At 37.0% G+C, this 15707-nt stretch overlaps 1 protein-coding gene across 1 annotated transcript; it reads left to right on the forward strand.

The window, feature by feature from the left end:
• The first annotated feature begins 1153 nt into the window (after positions 1-1153).
• Positions 1154-7668, forward strand: LOC128557330 (L-proline trans-4-hydroxylase-like). Its single transcript, XM_053544611.1, has 5 exons — positions 1154-1183; positions 3709-3858; positions 5280-5371; positions 5643-5730; positions 7502-7668. The coding sequence occupies exons 1-5, from the start codon at positions 1154-1156 to the stop codon at positions 7643-7645; spliced, it is 504 nt and encodes a 167-aa protein (XP_053400586.1). The 3' UTR covers positions 7646-7668.
• Positions 7669-15707: the final 8039 nt, after the last annotated feature.

A 15707-nucleotide genomic window follows, 5' to 3' on the forward strand; every position in this document is an offset into this window, starting at 1 on the left:
ACTAGAAAAGTGGATCTATTGCCGATACGAAAAAAAAACTCCAAATATCCTAAGATCGCGTCTCTCGAATTTACTGTCTCTCGAATTCTCTTGCAAGCGTTTGAAGGCGAAATTACGATATTAAAACATCGTGTTTTTTTAGCGGTTTCGCCTTTGCAGTTGAGAGGGCGAAAAATATCGCGTTTTCGCGCTATCAATATCGTGTTTTCGCATTTTCGCCCTACTTACCACGAAGGCGAAAACACGAAAAGACGATGGCAGATCGAGGGCGAAATCGCGAAAACACGATATTAACAGCGCGAAAACGCGATATTTTTTGCTTCGTGTTTTCGCGTTATAGCATCGTGTTTTCGCGTCAAAGTATCGCGTTTTCGCGTAAAAATATCGTGTTTTCGCGATTTTACCTTAGGACGACAACGCGAAACTGCGATGGCCCCAACGGAACACCGTAAAAAATAGAACTGATTCAATATCAGTCATTGGTTGCAGTTTGGACTGCTACTTTAATACGTTTGTCAGTAGATGTTCATCCAAATCCGGGACCAAACACTCCAGATAATTCTTTCTCCAGTTCATCTTCATCTGTAAACCTTCTCAAAATGGCCTTAGCATAATACATGTAAAAGGTTTTATAATCGAAATTTCGATTGGTTGTAAGTGTATGCAGAATGGGAATCCCGTGCGATCGGGAAAAAATTAAAGGCGGCATATAAATACTGTTCTGCACACCGGACTGGCGTTTTCGGTTATTTTACCCATGCCGGAAAAACCAATCGGACTCTCGTGCTGTTAATGACAGCTAGCGATTCATGCATTGATATATTGTTTATGTAAAATATGAAAAACTCAGGTACCTTGACAGTTTCTCTTCGTTCCTTATAGTATATTTCTCGATTCAAAATACGTTACTTTACGGTAAGAACATACTGTTACGCTACAAACGATAAAAATAAAGTGGAACTTTGTTATTGTGCGTCACTGAAACGTCGTGACGTCACTTCTGCTTACGGACATTAATTTCCCGCGCTTTGCGGACATACTCTTCTATAAGAAAGAGTGCTACAAAGAAAGTATTTCTATTTGCTTTATTTATTCTATTACTTGTAAAATACGGTATGCAAGAAAAATAACCTGTCAGCAATATGCAAGAAATATGCAAGCCTCGTTACCGCCAAATGTGCAGGTGCCCTTGGGACGGATATTTCTATCCGATTCGTAAACACACGACAGATATTATTATTAATCTGACGGTCACATAAAGAAATGCCGCAAGGATCTATGTATGACCTCATCAAAATGGCGGCCAATTTTAAAAATTTGACGTTGCGTATCTTAAAGACGCGCCACAAAATAACTGTATTTTTTTTTGTAGTTCCATGATGGTAATTATAACTATATGCTTTGCATGAAGAAAATGAGAAATAACAAGTATCTAGTTACAAATTGACAGTGACATATATATAGCCAAGACTGTGTGTTTAATGTCTAAATATATTATTAAATTAATGTAGTAGTATTCACAGTACTTGATGTATTAAGGTGAGTTTAGACCACTCGTTTCTACAGTGGGAGGAAAAAGTAGGACACTAGGTCGTGGGGGGGGGGACTTTAAAAGTAACTTAAGGTAATTCTGCACGGTTTTTTTTTCGATATAGAATTTGATTTAACCCTGCTTTTTCAAAACTTCAGAATATACTCAGAAAACTCGGCAAATAAAGAAGACTATAAGATTCTTTCACTGGTTGTAGGTGCTGCCGGATATTCCCATCGGCACCTACAGCCAGTGATAGAATCTTTTTTTTACATGCCATTTACAAGAATCAATAGTAAAGATAAAAAGAAACGAATGACTTCCTTTATATCATTTTTTCTAATAGTAGCGTATGTATACAAAGCGCGGAAATCAACGTCCGTAAACAGGAAAGACGTCATGACGTTTCAAGGACAAATGACGATGTTTAGTTCCGGTTTTGTTTTATAATTTGCAACGTAACGTTATGTAATTTTTATAAAAAAACGTTTTTTGGATCGAGAAAGATACTATGACGAGCAAACAGGAACTATCAAGGTATTTAAATTTTATCTCGTTTTATGTAGTAAGATATAGTGCATAAATTTTCTACAAAAATGTAGTTCTTTACACGTCCTTTAACGCACGAGGGTCATGTGAAATTCCCGGAAAACCCAGTCTGGTATGCATGAAAGGGTCGTGCACTCGATTTTTTGCTGGACTGGTATGAAAAATTTGGATCTTACACACTGTTTTTATAACGGGAGTCTATAGACCTTTTACGGTGCTATTGGTTGAGCTGATGTTTTACCAGATGTTTTGATTCTAATGCGCATGTGCTCGTTACGTGTGGCAAAAGAACGCTCAACAATAAGTAGACCTACATAAAATCATCATTATATTACGAATTGTTTTCCACAATAAAGATGATTTTAATCAAACAATTTATTAAACAGAATGCTTTGATTAAAGATAGGTATGTTATTAATCATATCTTACCTGAGAAGCCGGCTTTATTCTTATTTTCGTCAGAAAAGAACAAGCATTGCCCAGTCTATTTCCACACGCAATACAAATATAAGACTTGTTCCGTACATTTAAAAATGTCATATGTTCTTTCATTTTATCTGTAAAAGGAGTTTTTTTCTTCAAACTTCAAATAGCTGTTGTATATATTTTTCTCCGACTTGAATGACATCTATGATGAATTCTTAGGGGACGCGGCTCTTTGTGACTGAAGTTGCTGTTTTAAGTAAAAAACCGGAAATTATTACTGAACTATTATGCAACTGACATGATAAAACATAAGTCACTTTGGAGATCAAGACCATAACATTATTTCGAGGATGTCACCTAATTAGACCAGATCATAAAAGTTACTGAAGCTAGGTCTTCATATAAGCTTGCGATACACTGAATTTTGTGACAATCTGGACTAAAGTAATTGGCGGGAAACTCCTTTTTGTAACATCAATACTGGATCTATCCCAAATAGCCTCTAAGCTAGGTCTCCTGATATGCTTGCTGTACAAGTTTGATCGGAACAGGTGATTCCAAACCGGAGTTATTGACAAAAGGAAGTCATTTATTCTATTTTTAGTTACACCGACTTGACCCCAGCGGCCACAAATACAGCCCCAGTCTAGTTTGGTGGCGATATGTCAACAATCTATGTTCGATTTGCATGTGACCTCGCTTCATATTACTTTCGATGACAATATATCGATCTGAACTAAAGTTATTAACTGTAACCCCCCCCCCCCCCCCCCCTCCCCCCTGCTTGACCACGCTCACCCATTCGTTCGCTGGACTGAACGCTACAAACCAATTTTATAACCAGCGTTTTAAAGAAAACCTCAAGAACATAGTTACAGTATTGACAAAACGTGTCAGCATGCTAGTCTGTAACTAACGAAAAGGAACTCTGGAAAATCTCATTGGAACGCCATATAACTTTGGTTTCTTCGAAACCCTTATATCTTTCCTTTCAAATCAGTAAAAACAGCCCAGTGTATACATGTATATACAGTCTGAATATCTGAATGTTTATACACTAAACAGATTATGAAATATTACAATACTAACACTCATTCTATTTCAACATTTATACCTTTTAAGAAGTTTAGAAATATACTTAGTATCGGTGATAGAATTAAATAAAATGCAATTCAAATAGAATGTAGTTAATTATCCAAAAGTTTTCAATAAAAAAAGAAAAACAACATATTTTTATTCAGACGCTGGAGCCTGATGGCCATAAAATACAGCGCATTCTGTACTGTCATCCCGGAAATGACGTCACAGGTATAGTGTCACGATCAGAGAAAATTGTTAACGCTTGTGAAAAGGTAAGGGCTAATCTGATATTTTTTGTTAATTCATAATTTTCATCATATAACATCCTACACAGTCTGCATGAATATGAATAACTTAAGCCTTTACCACTCACGATTAAACTCAGTTGAAAGTACACGTATGTAAGAAAGTCAAACGTTTAATGTCAAAGCACGTGCTTCCGTCTAGTGTTGCTTTTATTAAAATCCATACAGGTAATGACTAATTTCCAAGATACAATATAAAACTTTAAAGATACAGTGTTTTTGGGTTTTTTTTGTTTTGTTTTTTTTAAATTGACAAGCGACAATAAATAGAGTACTAATTACTCTTGAAAAAGATAGAGATAAAATTTAGTGCATGTTCATTGCCTTTACTTCAATTTCAAGTTCATTGCCTGTACTTAAGGTTCAAGTTACTTGATATTTCTAGTCCAAGACAGAAGTTTAGCATGAAAGCCATATTATCACAGGAGTGAAATAATGTCATTAACAAATATATGCCAAGTTGATCGTAGCCCGAAGACTATTATCTTCTTCTAGAGCCATTATCACTTAATGGCACCGCTCTCCCATGCAATAACCTGTTTATTACAGGTTCACCTATAATTCAGCAAGAAAAGTGCAGTAGATATATGCCATGCATTTACTAAAAACATAATCATATTCAGCCTATATAGGCCAGCAGTTTCGAATATTCAAAACTGTTTAAAAAATCAAATACCTTTACAGATGTCCTCTATTTGCTTATAGTATCGTCTTTATTTAAAATTAGTGTTTTCACAAAAAGACGCATCACATAAGATAATAAAACCGAACTTTTATGTCTATGAAACGTCACGACGTAAATTTCCTGCGCTAACGTCAAAAAATGGAGCCAATCACGACAATGTAATAATACATCAAGCAATGTTATAACAGAAGAATTTCCAGCATGAATTTGTTACTATTTATAGGTACACATGTAATAAACTAGTGTAACACCAAAATTATGTAATGGCTTTAATTTACTCCTTCCGCAACGTCAAACACGTGATAATTCATGTATTTATCAAATCTTGTTCGGGACACTGGAACTTTCTGAGATATTTCTTGCAACCAAGTGGCAAGAACTTTTTCTTAAATGGGAAAGAGGTTTCGTGTGTGTCGGTGCTTTACAGCAGACACTTTAAAGAACCGGGCTGTCATTCACAACGTGCAAGGCTATGTCAGCCGGGCTTGCTTTCACTGTTCCGAGACTTTCTCTCTCTGACCCTCTGGTTAAAAGCACTGGAAGACGATGAATTTCGCGCCCTTGAGTGGCTGCGGTATGTATGTAAGTAAAGGACCTTTGCACGTGTTAATCATGGAAAGAGTGCTATATAAATTTGGTATAACATATTATGCTCAAGTATATACTATGAAATATTCTTCAAATTTTCTTGTGTTTGTAACAGTTGTTGGCCGGGGAGGTGTACCACTACCATGGAAAGTTCATACTGAAGAACGCTCACGAAGGAGGGAGACACGTGTGGCATCAAGACTACGGGTAGGTTGACTCACAAAACACGATCGTGAAACATCGGGTATTTTCGTATCTTCCGTATAATACGCTATTGCGTAGCATAAAAGCCGAGGAGAACAGATTGTCATAAAAGATACCGTTCCTGAATCTCATTATCACAAGACGAGTCTTATTTTCAACCTCTGAAAACACACCAATGTTACAATGGAGTAGTAATTTATTTAAAATATTTTGACTTTTAAATTATATAACCAAAGCTTAATACCTCTACGATATGTTTGATATCTTCTTTAAGATACTGGTATAAACAGAACCTGTTTCCGGATATGATAACAGTTTGGATACCTTTGGATAAAGCTACTAGAAATAACAGCTGTCTTCAGGTTAGTTGGATTTCATGAAAAGGACATTCCCAGGTTAGTTAGTTCCCTTTATCAACCAAAGAGCTATAAAAATGAATAGATCGGCAACTTGAAAGGCATATAGAGCAAATCTCGCCAAAATAACCTGACAATTAAATGAGATCTCGTTTACCGGAAGTGACGCGTTATCAATGAAGGTAAAATTGGTTTTGTTATACGAGTAAATAAAGATGTCTGTTGTGCAAAAACATTTACCGGCACATGTCGAAAAATAAACTGAAAGATACACTCACTTTTGGAATACTTTACAATACTTTACACAACCCTCTATAGAATATACACATATAGAAGAATCTATTATATTTTCCATTGGGATATCGGGGAAGGAAACTAGTTAAATTGAAAAGTTTAAGACAGATTTAAGGTAAATGCGATACTTTTTGTTCTTAATCAAAATTACTTTTAGACTCCTGTTAGTATATGACGAGCCCCCAGTTATTCATTTCAGACATGAAACTCTAGACTGCAGTACGAAAGAAAAGTTACTCGGCGTTACTATTGAAAATGATTTGTCTTGGAATACACATGTTGATAATATTTTGAAAAAGTGCAATTCACTTTTATACCTGTTGTCTCGCATCAAAGTATATCTTTCTGTACATATGAGGAAAATGTTCTATAACTCTTACATACTGCCTCACTTCGATTACTGTTGTGTAATACGGGGAAGCTGTTCTAATTCATTAGAAGACAAAATTGTTAAGTTTCAAAAAAGAGCAGCCGCCTAATTCTTGATAAAGACTTCGATACCCCTTCTGCTGAATTATTTCGAGAATTAAACTGGATGACTTTTCCGGAGCGGGTAATATTTCAAAAAGCAGTTTTAATGTACAAAAGTCTAAACGATCAAGCACCTATTTACCTCAGAAATTCATTTAAATTTAGCTGTGATATACATGACATACATGCTCGAACTTTGAGGTCAGATTCTAATTTGCAGCTTTACCTTCCTCGACCGAAAACTGAATTATTTAAAAAAAGTTTTACATATTCTGGTGCTACTGTCTGGAATTCCTTACCAAGTCATATAAAAAGAGCATCATCAGTAGGGCAATTCAAATCACTATACATAGCTTGGCACAACACACAATCATAATACTTAATATTTATAATATTGCACTTCGTATAGTTCTAGTATAAACAAAATACTGGTATTAAATGCACTTGTCTGTCAATGTACCATGTAAATATTTTAGATGTATATGTTATGTATTGTTTTGAGGGCCTCATGGAAGATTGATGCTGTTCGTCAAATGAGTTTTCCTCGTTAAATAAAGGCTTTATTATTATTATCATTATTATTATTATTATTATTATTATACTCCTTAAAGACAGTCAGAACTCTCGAACTCCCTCTATGACGGTCCAAAATTATTTAATTTATGGTTCTCTTACAGCTCTCCTGTTGGTCATCCAGCTTACTGAGCGATTATCTACTTGTGTTTCACTTGACCACCCTCTTATTTTGTTAAATCTTGCACCTTTTTGCTTTATATAAATGGACTGTTCATGAAATAATAACATTGTTAAATTACGTTCGCCATTTGCATTTTTTTTGTATTACCATGTGCAATAAGCAATACAATATTATAAATGTACACAATCGTTGCACACATTTTAACTGATGTCAAAGCAGTGGTAAGATTGATATGATTTCGGGTACACATTATTTACTGGGCTCTAACTCGTTTACTCATACAAGAGCAGAGATATATCTACAGTTCCATTTCAGTTGCTGAAAGGTTCTCAGAAATGTGGACGTATAGACCACGGAGCTGGTTCAGGTACCATGCAATCAGAGGCCGACCCAGAACGTATTGAACAGCTTAAAAAGGTCTGCCCACATCTATACTGTGAGATGGAGCCGGGTCAGTAAAGGAAAAAAAATAACTATGAAACAAATAAAATGTTAGAAATAAATCATCTGATGGTTAAGGTAGTGGAAACGTGATGCCAATCGGCATTTTACGTGCGATTACGTATTCTCCGCAAGCTATTTCGGCATTCTCGGTTCGTTTCCATTACAACCGGAGCACGCCGAAGTCGCTAGAACAAGTAATCGAACGGAAAAGGTCGATTGTCTTTGCGGGATCATAACTTTAAGGGAAAATTACTTATATGTTTGATATATCTTTAAATGTAACATAGATAGCTTACTTTTCCATTGCACTGATATAACATAGACAGGATTATGATTGACAAACGGTGTTCACTCAACAATTTATCTCTATAAACAGATTGTTTTGTTGTGGGTTTTTTGGTGAGTGGGGGCGGTGAACGTCGCACCGACACATAAACAGATTGTTTCCCTTGTGTAAAGAGGACTTAGGGTAAGTCTCTACATAGTGGATTTAAAAACAAGAGATGTCGGAGGACAATGAATAAATGTCTGCGCCCTCGTGAAATTATTGAGCCCGACGTATAACCGCCCATCGTGCATAAATAGTGTTAAAACTCTCTTCTGCTATAAATTATTTCTTAAACAATTCATTTTTCTGACGTCACAATTATTACACGCCAAAAAATCGCGATGCAGTGCAACCGAGTATACATTACCTAGCATGTTAGTGCATTTACCTTACCTGTATTTGTAGAAATGACGGAGAAAAACGTATCCTCCGTGAAGCGGTATAACTGAAAAATAGCAACATTTTTATCAACAGGTGGAAATACGTTGTTTACTTGCCCTGCGCCTGCTTAATTTTGCCCTCGCAACCTTCCGTATGCTAAACCCCATCCAGAAGAAAACATATTTGGCGATCAATTTGCCAGAAAAATATTTTTCGGCGAAAAACCGAATGGGATACATATGTTGTGCATGGGCTACATATGTGATGCATAAGATTTTTTAGAACTCCACAGATCTTGAGCTTAAATGGTACCTGGATAACGAAACGAACAGGAAATACGTGCCAAGTATATGTCACATACATATATATATTTGTATGAAAGGGATAAACGAGCACAGCTTTAAGCTTATATTAGATGTTGTAGAACATTTCCACTAAGGAGTCTACGCATCTCTCCTAAATCCGAAGGGGTTTAATGTGTTGCTTATGTGTGTTGACCTGTGAATGTCGGAAATATGCATGTTTAGTTTGGTGTATAGTATATTTGTTGCCGATACGGTCTGCGTAATTATATGTTCTTGAACCTAGAGTTCTTTTCATGTTTGCTTTACCCGTTCATGTGCGCCTCTATATATATATCTTCGGCGGTATTTTGCATCGTTAACTGTGGAAATTGTTTGTCCGTGAACTGAGTTATGGAGCAAAATATCTGTCTCGGGCAACGCACTCAAAAATAAAATGTAATAAATACTTTACGGTCAGGGTGTTTCAGGAGGTATGTTGGTTTGCCCGATACAGAACTACTGGCCCAGGCTTAGTCCTGGCTTCCAAAACTCTAAATGCCGCTTTTTCATATTTTTTTATAGTTGCGGCTTTTCCTGGCTTCCAAAACTCTAAATGCCGCTTTTTCATATATATATATTTTTATAGTTGCGGCTTTAGAGAGCACTCACGTCCAAATCAAGCATAAACTGGTGCGCTGAAGTATCTTAAGCTCCAGTCCAAATCAAGCATAAACGGGTGCGCTGAAGTATCTTAAGCTAGCCCAGGCTCTCCACTACATGTACATATGATATTGTGGACCTGGCACTTACTTGTGTAAAACTACGTTGTTACATGTATACCGCAACTCCACATTCTATGCCTATCATAGTGTGTGGAAATATAGGAGTGGGGATATCCTGCAAGGTACTCAGTCATATAATCAGAACATAGCTGCGTCTGGTAGGTAACTTAATCAAATTAAGGGCCCAGGACATATTTCATAATTTAATGACCATGCTCAGTTATAATCACACAATTTTTGACCGAGTGCCTTGCAATATATCCTCCCTCCTATATTGCCACAAACTATATAGGTCTAGCTTGCGAAGTTACTGCGTAGTACAACACAAGTAAGTGCCAGGTCCACAATATCTTATGTATTGGAGCGGCCGGGCCAATAGTTCTGTATCGGGCAAACCAAAATTACCTCCAGAATTGAAATCCCAGATCCAAAAGTATTTATTACATTTTATTTACGAGTGCGTTGCCCGAGACACAGATATTTGGCTCTATAACCCAGTTCACGTACATGATTCAAAGACAGACAATTTCCACAGTTCACGATGCAAAATACCGCCGAAGATGTATATAGAGGCGCACATGAACGGGTAAAACAAGCACGAAAAGAATACTGGGTTCAATAACATATAATTACGCAGACCGTATCGGCAGCTAATATGCTATACACCAAACTATACATGCATATTTCCGACATTCACAGGTCAACACACATAAGAAACCAACGGAAAACAGGCAAATATTTAATGAATGTCGTCAAGGTTGTACTTTAAAATCCTTGGTAACGTGTTAGAATTGAAATATTATATCTCATTTAGTGATTTGCTCTTGAATAAAATCATTGTTTATCGTTCAAATGCGTATATGAAACCGAGCCTGCAACATTTTCGTTTTTGTCGTGTTGAGCGACCTGTGGAGTTTCCACTTTTTTTATTTTATTATCACAGCAACGTTGTCTGTGCCGTAAAAAGTCTCCCCGTACATTCAATCAGGGCTGTTATATTTCGATCTTCTCAGATCGTTCAGCACGATTTTTATGTCGTATTATGGGTACTGTTTAGTTTATCAGCTGGAACATTTCGGCCTGGGTGGTTCCAATACTCCCGCTTTCATAGCTTTGGGTATTGTATAATCACCCCTTGGATATGGTGCCTGCTTTTTAATTTTGATTTTTGGCAGTTCCTGTGATATGTAGGCTCCATAACCTCAGATCCCCTTTCTAAATTCCAGTTTGTTTAGTTCTGCCCATTGTTTTCTCGTTTAGGGCAAACCCATTATTTTAACTGGGGACCATACGCCGCTTTTCATGGAATAACACGCTAGTGTATCATTGAAGGTTCTATGTGCCCCGCCGTATGTATACATCTGCGGATGTTTCTAAATTGATTGTTGTACTTGTAGCATGTGTACATGTTGAGTTCTGCTCAACCCGGGGCTAGAGGGCGTGGACGGTAGCATGCATTTCCACTACCGTTCATGAACAGGCTCGATCAAACCGAGCTTGCAACATTTTCGTTTTTGTCGTGTTGAGCGACCTGTGGAGTTTCCACATTTTCCATTTTATTATATCGTTCGGGCTGCGCCCTCGTGATATAATTCTTTCGCGTCTGAACTCCAAACTGATTTTATTCAGCAACAAATCACTAAATGAGATATATTATTTATTAAACAATTCATTTTTCTGACGTCACAATGATTACGTGAAAGCGTTAAACGGCATAGCGGCGCGCTGGAAAAGAAACCAGCAGAAAACAGGCAATTATTTAATTGATGTCGTCAAGGATGTACTTTAAAATCCTTGGTAATGTGTAAGAATCGAAATAATATATCTCATATAGTGATTTGCTCTTGAATAAAATCATTGTTTGTCGTTCAGATGCGTGTTATTATATCACTCGGGCTGCGCCCTCGTGATATAATTCCTTTGCATCTGAACTCCAAACAATAATTTTATTCAGCGACAAATCTCTAAATGAGATATATAATTTCTTAAATCCATTCCCACCAGTGGTTACTGAGATACCAGGTTACATACAAAAACTTAACCAAATCGGGACTCGGACGCCGACGCAGACGCAGACGCTGACGCATGGGCGAGTCCAATAGCTCTACATTATATTCTTTGGATATACTAAAATCAGTTTGAATTCTGTTTGAGAAATTTGGTATTGATACTGATTGGATTTAAAATTGACCAGGACAGGATTTGGACTATTCTTGCTTTTTATACGCCCGTCTCTGAAAGAGCGGGCCGTATTATGTGAACACCGGCGGCGGGCGGTCGGCGTCCAAAGCATGTCCGCTCTCTAACTCGAACAGTTTTCATTCGATCTTCACCAAACTTGCTGACAATGTTTGTGGGCATAATATCTCGGCCAAGTTCGATAACCAGTCAAATCGCTCCAGGCACTCTTGGATTATGGCCCTTGAATTACTCGAAAAACTGCGAATTTAGCCTTGTCCGCTCTCTAAGTCGAACAGTTTTCATCCGATCTTCACCAAACTTGCTGACAATGTTTGTGGGCATAATATCTCGGCCAAGTTCGATAACCAGCCAAATCGCCCCAGGCACTCTTGGATTATGGCCCTTGAATTACTCGAAAAACTGCGAATTTAGCCTTGTCCGCTCTCTAAGTCGAACAGTTTTCATCCGATCTTCACCAAACTTGCTGACAATGTTTGTGGGCATAATATCTCGGCCAAGTTCGATAACCACCCAAATCGCCCCAGGCACTCTTGGATTATGGCCCTTGAATTAGGCCAAGTTCGATGACGGGCGTATTTTGTGACAGTCTGGTACTCTTATTAGAATAGACTTTACATGTAGTTAATATTTTTAATTAGTTACTTTTGATAATAAACTTTTTTATTGTTAATAGTTGCTGGTTTGTTTTTCTAATACCTTTAGTATTTTAAGACATAAGCAGTCGTTACCATTAGACGTAACAATGAATATATAAGTACCAAGTCGATTACCCCCTCTCAGACGTCAATATATACGTTTTTACTATTCTCCCAACAATAACTTCTTTGAAGACACGATGAATATATTGAATATGTAAGTACGTACCAAGTTCGTTACCCCCTCTCTCAGAGGTCAACGTATAGGTTCTTACGGCACGATGAATATTAAGTATCAAGTCGATTACCCCTCTCCCAGAGACCAATATATAGGTTCTTACTATTCTCTCGACAATACCGGTTTTGAAGACACGTTAAATGTGTCAGTACCAAGTCGATTATCCTTTCTCAGAGGTCAGCATATAAATTTGTGTGTATAGAGAGGTGTCGGTACAATATATAATGAACAAAACTAACCAAAAGGTACGTCACAACTCACAGTCGTGTTTTAATATATAAGTATCAAGCCAGTTGTCCCAACTCAGATGTCAACATATATGCCTTTTTACTCTTTCCCAATGAAAGTAGAGACATTTCGTAATCATGAAATTTAGAAAAATGATGGGCCGGAGCGGTTTTTTTTTCTTTTTTTTTTTTTTCTAAAATTTATTTAAATTTGTGCCTGCGTGGGTGCCGCGCGTGTATTTTAAAGTTGAGTAGGGAAAATTCCAGCTGATAAGTTAAGATACGTACGTGAGATTATTGCTTAAAAACAACAACAAAAGAAAAAAAACGAGCAAAACAGCTAAATGAAATAATATTTTGATTGATTCAAAGATTCAAATATGATACGTTGAACCAATTACGGAAGTTTTCAATTCATTGACGACGTTTAGCATCCTAACTATAAATGGAAAGACCACATTTGTATGCTTATACATGTTTTTTTCGCCGAGTTTTCCTTGCATAAAGTATTTGGCTCATGGAGTCTCTATCAGTGAATGGAATGTCAATTCAAAGTTTTATTTATTAACTTGCGCACCTCGTGTGATCCGACCGAGCAAAATCCACTCGAACCGAATACAGAATCCCAGATCAAGCCACTGGCGCCAGATCAGAAAGAAAATGCCTCTGTACATATTATACCCTACCCCTAGGTATTCTATAAGAACCATGGTCGTGAACGGGAAAATATACTAACCCGTTTCAATCGCGCATTTCATACCTAAAACACGCAGTTGGGTAAATGTGTACTATGGATATCAAACAGGTGGTAATTTATCTTCTATTGTGTACCGGTCACATTTTTCAATACATCTTATCTTAGAAAAACAACGCGTAGTTTATAGTAATTTCAACATTACACAAAAAACTTGCTTGAACTTCCCTGGTGAAGTTCCGTTCTAGATTACAAAACCATTCTGATTGGCTGTTGTAAAAATGTATGTCAATCGTCATTTTACTACACGTGTTCGCTAAAATGTGAAAATGCAGCAAAATGTGCAAAATGAATAAAATATACAGAACAGACGCAGACCAATGTACGATTTCAAATTAAAGATCATATACAAGATGAATTTCATTCATCATTTCGAGTTTTAGTGTAAAATTTTGATTTTTTTAAAATCTGTTTTTGTTTGTTTACGTTTCGCCAAACATGTGCGCACTGCCGTGACCTCTAGACCGGATGTTCATTAGGGAAGTTCAAGCAAGTTTTTTCAGTAACGTTGACGAAAGCATAAAATATGTTGATAATCTCAGCAATATGGAATATTGAGACAATGTGACTGGTGCACGATGGAAGATAAATTATCGCTTGTTCAATATACTAGGTACCCATTCACCGAACTGCGCGTTTAAGTTGAGAAATGTACGATTGAAACGGGTTAGTGCACTTTCCCGTTCATGACCATGGTTCTTATAGAATACCTAGGGGTAGGGTATAACATGTACAGAGGCATTTTCTTTCTGATCTGGCGCCAGTGGATCAAGCTACAGTTATAATAACCCTATTATATGCCTATTATTCACCCTACTAATATATGTTTAGAGGCTCTACCAATATATACCTAAACACCTTACTAATATACGCCTAGAGGTAATCTACCAGTATATACCTAAACGCCTTTCTAATATACGCCTACAGGAATCATAGTCTACCAATATATTCCTAAACGCCTTACTAATATACGCCTAGAGGTAATCTACCAATATATACCTAAACGCCTTTCTAATAAACGCCTAGAGGTTTTCTACCAATATATACCTAAACGCCTTTCTAATAAACGCCTAGAGATTTTCTACCAATTGTACCTAAACGCCTTACTAATATACGCCTATAGTAGCAATCTACCAATATATACCTAAACGCCTTACTAATATACGCCTAGAGGTAATCTACCAATATATACCTATACGCCTTTCTTATAAACGCCTAGAGGTTTTCTACCAATTGTACCTAAACGCCTAACTAATAAAAGCCTAGTGGTAATCTACCAATATATACCTAAACGCTTTACTAATATACGCCTAGAGGTTTTCTACCAATATATACCTAAACGCCTTTCTAATAAACGCCTAGAGGAATTCTACCAATATATACATTTTCATAACTTTGCTTAACCCTGGACTATTTTTTATCAAATTTGTATAAATTTATGACGTTTCGACGCCACGACGCCATCCAAAATATACATAATTTTCAAGATGGCGCGATTGACGTCAGATCAACGCATTTTTATAGTCAAACATTATTATGAAACAAAATGTGTAATTTTAGCGGCCTTGGTCAGTAGCGGATGCTCCAAAAGCAGGTCGGCCGAGGTCCAGTAGTAGCGACGAAAACGTGAGTTCGCTTCGGGAAATGCTCTTGAATAGCACAGAAAAGTCGGTGAGACGTTCTTCCTCAGAGACTGGAATTCCTAAAACTTGTGTTCTTGACATAATAAGGAAGGACCTTAAATTTTTTTCCTGATAAAATTCAGATTATGCAGAGTTTAAATATCAAAGACTTGATTTTTGTCGCTGGGCAGTTGACGTTGCCGACAATTACGCTTACGCATTTCATGATGTTTGGTTTACAGACGAGTCGCATTTCCTGCTGTCTGGCCTTGTATGGAAACAAAACATGAGATTCTGGTCAAATGAACAGCCTCGTTTAACAGAGAGACCATTGCATAGTGAGAAATTAACGGTCTTGGGCCAGTTGTTCGAAACTTTAACCGGCTGTTAAACAAACCGCTTGTTAAATTTTGATTCAAAACACTAGTCTTGGTGGGAAACACTAGTATGATGTTTTGATTTTATTGTAAAGAGTTCTCAAATTTCATAATTCTTAACTCATACTTTTGTTTTTTCTAAGTCTTCTAAAATGTCGAAAACTAACCCTAAAAGTTAATCAACCGTTAGCTTTATCCCCTGTTAAAGTTTCGAACAACTGGGCCCTGGTGTACTATGTCGTCGGTC

The sequence above is a fragment of the Mercenaria mercenaria genome, chromosome 5, assembly GCF_021730395.1.
Source record: "Mercenaria mercenaria strain notata chromosome 5, MADL_Memer_1, whole genome shotgun sequence".
Taxonomy (NCBI): domain Eukaryota; kingdom Metazoa; phylum Mollusca; class Bivalvia; order Venerida; family Veneridae; genus Mercenaria; species Mercenaria mercenaria.